At 30.9% G+C, this 12,070-nt stretch overlaps 1 protein-coding gene across 8 annotated transcripts in view; it reads right to left on the minus strand.

The window, feature by feature from the left end:
- LOC145249695 (scm-like with four MBT domains protein 1) overlaps window positions 1–9,235 on the minus strand; it is a 114,711-nt gene extending 105,476 nt beyond the window's left edge. For 2 of the 8 annotated variants that reach the window (XM_080111502.1, XM_080111500.1), the window contains exon 1: window positions 8,737–9,235. Coding sequence is in view for 4 of the 8 variants with exons in the window: in XM_080111505.1 (XP_079967631.1) it covers window positions 8,737–8,757 (21 nt within the window). In the remaining 4 variants the exon portion in view is untranslated. The remainder of the gene's footprint in view (window positions 1–8,736) is intronic. The other 6 variants (XM_080111507.1, XM_080111506.1, XM_080111503.1 and 3 more) reach the window with 4 other exon arrangements.
- Window positions 9,236–12,070: the final 2,835 nt, after the last annotated feature.

Genomic DNA, 12,070 nt, shown 5'->3' on the forward strand with positions numbered 1-12,070 from the left:
TCAAGACTTGTTTAAAACAACCAACCATCTGAAACTAAACATGGCTTACACTTCTAAAGTTTTGCAAAGGGGAAAAACAAAAAAAAACTTTAATATTTGGTGTATTTTTGGTCAGAAAGTATCTTCAGACAGTCTGACCACTGGATGATTTTTCTGGCAACACCCAGGACCACGACCTTGTGCTTTCCGATTTGTGCACGAGGTGGTGTATAGAGAAAGAAATTTTAATTTTATTTTTCAATCTTAAAAAAAGAAACTAGGTCAAATAATAAGTCCACTTGCCATTATACTGAACCAGTTGTGAGAAAGAGAGTATCACTTTTTTTTAAATCTATTTTGTCATTCAGGCTACCTCATGTCGGGCAATGCCAGTTGGCCCTGCCAATACAATATAATTTTTAAAATAATAATTTACATAAAACTACAAGTTTCTATGAAAAGTTTTCAAGCCAATTACAGAATAAGGACTTTTTTCTTCTAGAATGGGGTATGGTTCTTCTATGATGGAGGGAGGGGGGGGGGCTCCCAAGCATTTTCAAGGAGGGGAGGAATTATTGCTAATCGCTTTTACCTGGGAATGCTAACCTATAGGTACTTGACCGTTGCATTGGCCGTCCTCTTGTTGGGTTTATGGCTAACCCCAACATAAAATTCAACCTTGGTTTACATCCGAGAGAGGGAATCAAATACTTATTAGGAAAAGATACTTGAAGGTTATACAATAATAACGTAATATTGAATTTATTTGCGGATATTTTTCTTCTTCAATATTAATGTCTAGTTTATATAAAAAAAAATAATTAAAGAAACACAAAAACCTATAATGTAAGAGAAAATGAAAGTAGCAACACTCACAAAAGTCAAATATGAATTCTGGAATTAGGTTTTGTTAAGCATGTTTTACTATAGACAACAAACCGAGAAAATGGTAAAGAAAGAAATATATAAGAAAGAAATATATAACAAATAAATGTTACCAAAGGCAAGATAAGTTACTTTTCTGCTTACCTATGACATTTAGTGGACGTGTTTCTACAAGTATTTTGTTTTTTGAGCTATTATCAAAACTTCCCAGATGATAGTTTCCCATCGGTTATTTTGTTCTAACACTCTATACCATTCCATTTTTGGAAAGAAATAAACACTTTAAAATAAGTTAAACCATAAAAACCTTGTCCAGGTAAGTAGAAGAGTAGCTCATCTTACGTTTGGTAACATTTGTTTGCGTTTTTTTAAACACTTTTTCATTTTGTTGTCTCATAGTAATTAATGCCCAAACATTTTAACTTAAAATCATTTTTAAACTTGGATAATATTTTGTGAATGTAAAAATCATAGTAAAATACAAGTTTTGAAGTAATTATTCATCACAAATATAATCGTAAAAATTTTCAATTTTTAAATATAAATAAAATATTTCTTAAAACTTTGTTAGATTCACGAGGTTTCGGCCGATACAAACTCCGACCTTTCTGCGTATCTTTTCGAACTTGTTAAACCTGATAATGGAATGTGTATTATTATTCATCATTCTCATCTTGAGTGTGATTTTCACAACGTTTTGGTTGATGTAACCTCCAACCTTCTTCAGGAGTATCTTGTCGAACTCGGGAATGTTTCTGTCGAACTCTGGAATTTGAACCAAAATTTCAAGCAGAAACCTGAATAATTATTCATCGGACTACTGTTCTCATCTTGAGTGTGATTTTCACAACGTTTCGGTCAATATAACCTCTGACCTTCTTCAGGTGTATCTTGTCGAACTCAGGAATTTGGACGGAATTTCGAGCCGAACCCTTTATTTACTTCACGGGGGTAGCGTTCTCTTGTTCCGTCAGCCATGACTGGATAGAGGTCCTAAGTAATTCGCAAATGTATAGTTCGGTCGCCCACACTGAGAATTGAACCTTCAACATTCAGGAGAATATCACTTTTACAATTGATTTTTCCAAGTATTCTAATCATTGTACCACAGGTTCAATCTGAATAAGCACCAAATTTATTTTAAAAATGACCTACTCTTATCAATTTGAACATAACCACATGAGGTCATCGTCTTGTTTTCTCCTTTGGTCGCTTTTACAATTGATTTTTCCCAGTACTCTAACCACTGCGCCATGGGTCCTTGATTCAGAACAGTTTTATAGTGGAACTTTCTAATTTCGAACTTCGGTGCAGGTTCTAAGAATTCGGCTGAAGATTTCCAGAATCAAAAAGATGCAGTCGAAGAAGGTCAAATTAGTCGAAACGTTGGTTGTTAAAAAAGCAAGAAAATAGTAGTCCAAATAATCTGAATAGAATATATAATAAAAATTGTGGTGAATTTTTATGACATGCCCCAGCGTATTATAAGCACCCCAAGCTTCCCATATTAAGAACGGCTTCCAGAGTAAACCCCCCCCCCAAAACTCGAAAACCATTCTTAACATGGGAAGATTGGGGGTGGGAGGGTATTCCAAAAGCCATTCGGCGAAGTTGTACACCCATCACCCCCTGTGTAATTTGGATATCGATAGGTTTTGGAAATTTTTTCACTGGATTATTATTGATTGGACACTAATTAACCAAATTATGAAAAAAAATATCATTATTTCGACATTTGAACGGGTGCTCACTTTTTAGTTACAACATTCTGGTAAATCGGTCACCCATTTTGTAACCAATAAAAACGCGGGTATATCAAAACCATAGAAAGTAAAAAAAATAAAAATAAAAAAATTCTGAGTTTTTTATATTTTATTTACAGTTTTGTGTTAGGGGTGTCAAAAATTCCCCAAAACTTCTTTTTAAAGTGGGTTGTTTATTTTCTTTATGGAATATACTTCCAAAATAAACTATTAAAGTTGTTTAAAAAATAGAAATATTTTTTATTTTTTAAAAAACAATGTTTACAAAGTGCCTGTGCGCCTTCATGCAGCCATTTTTTTATGTAATGAAATCAATTGAATTTTACGAGTTAAATATTTTTCAATTTTTTAACTTTATAAATCTATCTATTTCTATTGGTTCAATTTTTACGATATTTTCAGGGTCAACGTGAAATTTCATGCTCTTTCCAATAAACTAAATATAATATTTTAGACAAACGTTTTTTTTTAAATTCACCCTTCCCATTTTGAAATGTCTATTAAATATTAAAATTTAAATAATTTACTCATCAAAGTTTTATATATCACAAATTGAAGAGAAAAGACCAATAAATAAAATATTCTAATCTTAATAAAAAAAAAAAAAAAAAAAGCGTTTTTTGGTAATTATCTGTAAAATCCAAAGTGTAAAACCTTTTTTTTTTTAAACCACATTGATTTTTTTTTTTTTTAATTGGAAGTAAATATTGTCAAGTAAATATTGTCAAGTAAATATCGGACGCTTACGACAATTTTTTTCTATTTCATTCAATGTTTTCTTTTTTAGATATTAAAAAAAAAAAATTACTCGATAAAGAATTAAAATATATTAAATCAAAAATTCATGTATTTCTTTAAGAGAATAAAAAAAAAAAAAATGAAAATTTGGTAGAGCGAATTTTTTTGTAATCAGCCAAAATCCATGAAACAAATATGGTAGCAAATACTGAGCACTTTGTAGTTGAAATGAAATATGTCAAAAATACAAAAGGGAGATAAGGATGCAGGTGTTGTTTTTACGTTTTGAAAATAGTTATGTCCCTTTGAGACATCCGTATTTGATAAATTGAAAATTAGAAGACACACGGCTTTAAGCTAATAGCGGAAACGAGTTGCGAAAATGCAATTTTCTGGGATCCTTGCTTTAAAAAATCCTTTTATTTAAAAAAATAAATGGAATATAAAATATAAATATGGGCAATTCTTATAAATGAAGAATGGAAGCACCTATTGCTTAGTTTTTTTTATAGGTAAGTGATTTTTTGGCATTTATATATATTTTTTAGGTGTGGTTTCAGTTAAAATTTGTTGATTTCGTGAAATCTTTTCAAAAGAAAACCAATGAAAAAAAAAAAAAAATTGTATATTTTTCGATTATACCTTTTATGATTTTAAAATTTGGTCTTTGCTCATGAGAGTAGACGGAAAAATGGTAAATCTATTATAACAACATTCCGAATTCCCCAAAACTAAAGTTTAATATTTTTGAAAGTTCAACTAATTCGTCCTAATATTTTTCTTCTAAAACTTCTACATTTTATTCAATGAATTCAATTTCTCTACCTTCATAAGAGGAAAAAGATTTTTTTTTTTTTTTTTTTTTAGAAATAAGTAACCCTCACGATATCCAATTTTATCCTTTTTAAAAGATGTTAAGATTTTATTTCTGCATTAAAAAAGTCTTTTAAATAAAAATGTGTTTATTTTACGAATGAAATTGAAATAGAAGAAAAAACACTAAAACTAATAAATTTAATCTATATAAAAGTGAGAATGTGTGCGTGTGTGAGAGAACAACTCTTAACCTATATACTCAACGAAATTTTTGATCTACAAACTTGAAATTTGGTATATAGGGTATTCAGATATGTGGAAATCTTTAACCAGTTTTCATCCGGGAAATGGCCGCTAAAAGGTCAAAATTGAAAAGTTGGTAATTGAGGGTCATCGAATTTTCATCAGTTTGTCAACCGTTTTACAACTGCACATGCGTGAATCGTTAACACGACAATAGGTTTGAAAAAACTTTTTAAAGGCCACGGCAAGCTGGCCTAATGGTTATCGTACTTGACTCACTGTCAAATCCAAATTTTTTTTTTTTTTTTTTTTTTTTTACTTTCACATCTGCTAGTTTTAAATATTAAGAGAAAATTTAATAACAGCGTGCTTGTATTTCTCGCCTCCACGTGACTAATACATTCTTTTGGAGATATTTACAGAATACGAACCGTGCTGAAATAACATTATTTAGAAATCCATTTTTAACAACCAGAAGAGGGAGTTTTGTAATAATTCTGCACTTTCACCTAACAAATAAGCAAATATACCGTAAAAAAATTTAGTTTGAAAATCCTATCTAATTCGTATTCTGCATAAGTACCTTGATTTTTTTTGGGGGGAGGGGGTGCTTCTGCATTTATCGACTCGCTATTTCTAACAAGTTACTCGGGTGTGCTCGGCAGATGACGAGAATAACCGGAAACGGCCGGGCGAACTTTATTAATAAAATAAAAAATAAAAATAAAATAAAAAAATGGTTCCACCCTTCTCCCCTGCTAAAATGTCTTAATATTCAGAAAACTACTTGTCGACCGTTTCCGGTTCTTCCCGTTATCTGCCGAGCACGCCCGAGTAATTCCGTTGAAACCGCGAGTTGATTACGACAGAAGTACTTTTTTTGTTTTGTTTACATATTTGTTGAAAACAAAAAACCAATTGCATCTAGTACGAAAAAAAAAAAAAAAAAAAAAAAGAAAACACTATTTTTAAACAGTACGAAATCAAATTGGAAATATTTTTTTTACTTTCGTTTTTGTTTTTCTTTTCGTTCCAATGAATCAAGTAAGCAGTGCAAGCACTTGTGCATTTTAACATTCTCGTGTGAAGTTAAAAAGCCATTCTGAACATAGGAAGCGGAGTAAGAGAGCTTTATTAAGTCTTCCCTTAACGCGGATGGAACTCTTCTCAAATGAAAACAAATATATTAAAATGCACATATGTCCAAAATATCCAACAAAAAAATAGAATTTGGAAAGTAAAAAAAAAAAAAAAAAATTGTGCATCATTCGGTGGAATGCGTTTTCTTTTTTTTTTCTTTTTGTAATAATTAAAAAGAATTTACATGGTTGTGGTTGTTGACGTGGTTACAAAAAAACAGACATGCATTCTGATGGATAAGTTCGTATTTTTTAATGATTTTTAAAAATTTCGGTTTAGTACTTCGCACTATTGCATCTGTTAACTTCAATAATCATAATTTTTATTCTCGTGTGTCAGTTACTCGCCTTTACGTAACTTTGATAAATAAATACAAGCGTTATTTTCTGGTTTCTATTTATTTGCCTCCCCACGAGGCCAGAGTTAGACACCAAGGTCGGTTTTTAATGTGGGAGGAAGGAACAAAAATAATTGTCTCAGTTGTGAAGGATTTCTCCTCCACTAACCGAGGACAAAAAATTGAAGTGTAGCATCGGAACAGATATTACACTTTGATCCTAGCCAAAAAGCGTTATTTTGTTATTTAAGCGAATATTTCTCGGAAAAAAATTAAAACGAATTTTATAAAATCATAATTGGATAAAAAAAAAAAACAAAAAAAAAAACGATATTTATGAAGAATACGGACCGTGCGGAAATAATGTTATTTTTAAACCCGATTCTTAATTTATGTACTTTCATCTAACAATATTGTAAAATTAAATTTATCTAAAAAAAAAAAAAAAAAGGCATTGTCTGTATTTTGCATAAACACAAAATACTTAATGTAAACTATTTCTTTTAATTATATATTTATCGGTACCTGCAAAACGAATGATCGATTATTCTCAGATGTATAAACATTTTGACCCCCCCTCCTCACTTCACTTAAAAATTCAGGAAATCAACCAATTTTAATAAAAAAATTCAGTTTTTATAAACTAAGGATAACAGAATATAATGAACCCATTATTTTACAAATTTAGTGAACACGTATTTTATGTAACCAACAACAAAAAAGTCTTTACTATAGCGAGTTTTAAGTACTAAAAAACAAACAAAAAAAAACGCATGAATTTATTTTTTTTAATGAAAAAAAGCATTGGAAATGTTAATTAAAACGAAAAGTAAAATAAACCTCTCTTAAATAACGATACTCCCCATACAAATAATTTTTCACGTATATTTAAGATCTTCACCCGGGCAACTCCGAATAAATAGAGAGCTAGTAGTAAATAAACGAAAACAAATCATGTGTAAGTAACGAAGAAGCGAGAAACGCAAAGACATACGAAAAGTGATCTTATAAGTTTAATACAGAAAAAAAAAATACTGTAGTACTATTATTATTATTATTATTATTATCATTAATCAGTTTCCAGGGAAATAGTGTGTAAGTGGGGGAAGAGAGGGGGCATCATGGATGAAAGAGGAGGGGGGCTGAATGCGAGAAAGATGGGGAGGATGGCTGCAAAATAAATGGTGCCGGAACCGGGTCTTCCTCTTGATAGTTGCAAAAGAAATCGGATGAAGATCGGTTGGGAAACGAAACCCTTGAGAACCGGAGAACTGTGGCCATTTTTATGGGGAGGAAAAAAAATCGCGGAAATTTGAATGAAAATACGGACTTGGTTGCGAATGAACGCCATATTGCGGGTGTTTGTTTGAGTATACGAAGAGAAAGTTTCTGATTCGGCGTGAAGCCACCTTAAAAATGAGAATCAAAGAAGAATATGTAGATGAAAATAATTCTCCCTCTCTCTCACTCTGTATATATATATATATATATATATATATATATATATATATATGCGCGCGCGCACACACACACGTACATATAAAGCCAATATCGAAAAATTAAAAATTTAAAAAAAAAAAATAAATAAAAAATAAAAAAAATCGAGAGCTTACTTTAAATTCTAGAAAGATTGGTAAATCTCTAGAAAATGTTTTTGAGGATACTTACCGCGCTGAAATAACGTAAATCATTTAACATGGTGAGCTTGGTGAGTGGTGAAGGAGTTTTGTAACTATTCTGTACTTTAACCTAACAATTTAATAAACAGATATGTCGTAAAAATTGAATTTAATTTGAAAATACCACGAAGATATATAGCGCGCTAATAATAGGCACCTTATAAAGAATCCGTTTCTGGAAATTAAAAAGTATACAAAATCTAGCGCAAACGCTTTCCGTGTGGAAACAAATATATATATATATATATATATATATATATATATATAGAGAGAGAGAGAGAGAGAGAGAGAGAGAGAGAGAGAGAGAGAGAGAATTCAATAAATGTTAAAGAAAAAATATAAATTATTATTTATATTTTTTCTCCCTAAGAAATCTGTTTAAAAAAATAAAAAAATAAAAACCTAAAATCAAAATAAATAAAAATGGATACTCATGCACGATATAAACCATGCTATTTTTAAAGATGATTTTCAAGATTAATTCAATTTTTACGGGATCTATTTATTAAATTGTTAGGTAGACGTACAGAATAGTTAAAATGTGTCCTCTCCTCGTTAAGAATATGTTTAAATAACATTTTTAGGGCCGTAAACTGCATAAGTACCAATAATTAAATAAGTGTTTATTTACGATCTAAAACGATTTTTTAAAAATATTTTTAACGGAAAAATATAGTTACCAGTAACAACTACGTATATTTTTTAACAGAAAGTTTATGCATGTTATATATATATATATATATTACACACACACACACATATATATATATATATATATATATATATATATATATATATATATATATATTACACACACGATGCAAAAATGTTTTTGTTTTTTTTTTAAGGAAAAATATTAAAAAAGAACTATTTTTTTAAGTAAATATTATTCTAACTTTCAAGACTATATAAAGTAAATGATGCAAAATAATATTAACTTATTTCGTGAGAACGATGGAAAAAAATCGAATTAATTATTCGAAGTAAACATTAAACGAATGTGGGGGGAGGATTTTTTTAAATGGCTCTCAGCCATCTTTAACCGTGTCAATTAAAAAGGCTTACATAATCGGCTATGTCGAAAGCCAGTTACAGAAGACGCTGCCAACCGATCCCTGATGGCTTTATCTTGCTGGCAATTAAAAGAAAATCGTACCTGGGTGTTTTTTCCGTCCATATTTGAGCCGTGAACATGGACTCCATCTGTCGAGATGTGGTCTCAAAATGGCACCTATGCAATAGTACGCATGCGCAGCGCGCGACTCGCGGGAAGGGGGAAGAGAGAAATAGACTAGGACATTATAGAGAGAGATATATAGAGTAAGACATAGTAGGGGGGACAATGAGAGATAAATAGATAGAGTTGGATATGATTGAGGGAGGGGTAGAGAGAGAAAGGATTAAATATAATAAAGAGAGGGACTAGAGAGAGAGATAAACTAAGATATTATAAAGGGCGGAGGCAGAAAGAGTGATATAGTAAAACATAATAGGAGAGAAAATAGAGAGATAGAGTAAGATATCATAGAGTGTCAGAGAGAGAGAGAGATAAACACGTGTTAAAGGGGACATAAAAAGATAGAGTAACACATGATACAGGGGTCAGAAAGAGATAGAATAACACTTAATAAAGAGGACAGAGGGAGAGATGGACTAAAACATGATGGAGGGGGAATCAAGAGCAAAAGAGGAATAAATAGTGATACTTATAAAGAAAGAACGGAGGATGGGGGGGTGTTAAAGTTACATCTATGACGAGTTGAGAGACGTAATAAAATTAGAAACGGTGAAAGATTAACGCTTGGATAAAGAGTGCGTTTGTGGTAGGAGGAGAAAAACATAGCGTGGTGGGAGAAGAGAAACAGTCGGTAGTGGGAGGAGAGAAAAAAATGGAGGAACGAATTAATAAAAGTTTTAAAAATTAATAAGAAGTTACAAAATAATAATGATAATAACTGTTATAAAATCTAATCATATTTTTAAATATGGTAAAAAAAAAAGAAGAGAATTATTGTTTTTTTTAAATGATGATAAAAATAATTCGAGAGAAATTAGGATTAAAAATAAAACTAGCGAACTAATGGAAGATCTCGTGATATAAGGAATAAACTTAAAATCTCCCTTTTTAAAAGCAAAATAGTCAATAAAATTCATTAACAAAAATAAATAAAGTTAGGATGAAAATCTTACAGCTTTTTTATATCGAAATAGTAATAATAATAATAATAATAATAATAATAATGATGACAACAACAATACACAACTAATTGAAGTTTTTCTTTCTTTTTTTTCTTTTTTAATTATTTTGTCTAAAAATTTGGTTATTATATAGAATTCGCCTTCATTAAAAAAAAAAAATAAATTCAGAAAAAACAGACATGTTTTTATGATGTACATACACGTCACCGAAAGTAGATTTCATATTCAACACGAATCGAGGAGTCGCTAATTTTTTATTGGCCATAATTTATAAATAAGGAAGAGATAACTCAATTTGAGCTATCGAGATAAAAAAAAAAATCAGCCTTATAATGGATACAAATTACCTTTAAAATCGCTAATAACTTTCAAAAAAAATTTTCTATATATAAAAAGTATTTGATGAACTTACGTGATTTTGGGAGTATGACATCATTCGGGTTTGTATTACAGAGGTACGAAAAAGTTGTCATAAAAAAACAAAAACAAATATATAACAAATAAATGTTCCCAAAGGAAAGATAAGTTACTGTTCACCTAAGTGGATACGTTTTTAGTGTTTTTTTATTTAATGTAAAATGTTTATTCGGTTCGAAAACAAGTAATATTAAGCGCTACTAAAGACAAGAAAAAATCTTTGAAGACTCGACAAAGACTTCGGCATAAGAAATAAAACCACATGATAGTAGAAACCCACCCAATAAATCTTACCTTGACATTTATTGAGTAGATTGCTACCACCGTTTTGTATTATTACTTATTTTGAAGTGATTATCGAGACTTTAAATATGTAAAGGGATATCGCGATTATTTTTTCTTGTTCTCCGGTAGAATTTAATGCTACTTGTTTTTCGAACCGAATAAATATTTTACATTAAATAAAAACACTTCAAACTTATTCAGTTAGATAGAAAAGTAACTTATTTTGCCTTTGATAAAATTTATTTGTTATATATTTGTTTTTTGTTTTTATTTTATTTATTAAATTTTTTTTTTTTGACAACTTTTTCGTGCCTCTGTGGATTGTAATACAAGCCCCGTCATTCCGCGATGAGTACGTTATTAGATCATTCGTGTTTGTTTTGCTTTTTTAATTAAATCGAATTCTAAATAAGAACCAAACTTTCCTTTTTTTTCTTTTTTTTTTTTCACGTGTTTTTTTTATTTACATGCCTCCTCACGAGAACAAAGTTAAACATAAAGGTAAAACTATACAAACACCGTGACAGCGAATTAACCCTAACCCTAAACCTAACCCTAACCCCTAACCCTAACCCTAACCCTAACCCTAACCCTAAACCTAACCCTAAACCTAACCCTAAACCCTAACCCTAACCCTAATCCTAACCCTAACCCTAACGCTGTCACGGTGTTTGTATAATAATACCAACATAAAGGTCGCTTTTTAACATGAAGAAATCCAGACCCCCCCCCCCTAAAAAAAGAGGCACTATGGACGGGAACAAACAAAAAAATTGCCTTAACCTAGAAATATTTCTCTTTCATTGATCGAAGACAAAATAGACAAAGAGTAGTAGCAATCATTGGAACAAATACTACACTTTGTCCCTAGCTACCTATGTTTTCCCTTTGACCCCTAATGTACTAATGTATAACATAAGACACAGAAAAGAAACATTTATAATGCGTACACAGCTTTATTTTCTCATATAACCACAATACGGTCTGAAGGGATTTTACCGATACGACATACTCACGTAAACACACCGGTTCTCGTCAAATCATCGAAGTCAAGCAACGTTGAGCCTGGCTAGTACCAGACGGACGGGCGACCATTTGGCAATTCTAGGTGCGGTAATGTCGCTAAATAGAGTTTGTAGTTGATTTGAGAAAAAATAAAGCATTGAAAATGTTTCTTGTCTTAAACATTATTTCATGAGGAGTCATTCTGTGTAAAAAGTTACTTTTGCCCATCGAAACTGGAGAAATGCACGACTAAAATAAGTAAACATTGAATAAGTAATTTTTAAAAAAATACGTGGCTGTCACTTGCAATTTCGTAGATCAAGTAGCAGCCTTGATCTTGCGATCAAAAACCAAGACCGAGCGAAATGTACACATTTCAATCGTGCATTTATCGAGTTTATATGGGTAAAAATAAATTAACTTTGGCAAATGTGTATTTCAGCGGCGTAAATTATTTGACAGATAAAAAAGGCCACCATTCGCCTATGTATGGAGTGTTGCTGTCACATTTGGGCTGGTGCATCTGCTACTAGTCTCTTGCTCCTAGACAAGGTTCAAAAGAGAGTCGCCAATCTGATAGGCCC

Source organism: Euprymna scolopes, chromosome 28 (assembly GCF_053919585.1).
Source record: "Euprymna scolopes isolate OS-2025 chromosome 28, ASM5391958v1, whole genome shotgun sequence".
Classification (NCBI taxonomy): domain Eukaryota; kingdom Metazoa; phylum Mollusca; class Cephalopoda; order Sepiida; family Sepiolidae; genus Euprymna; species Euprymna scolopes.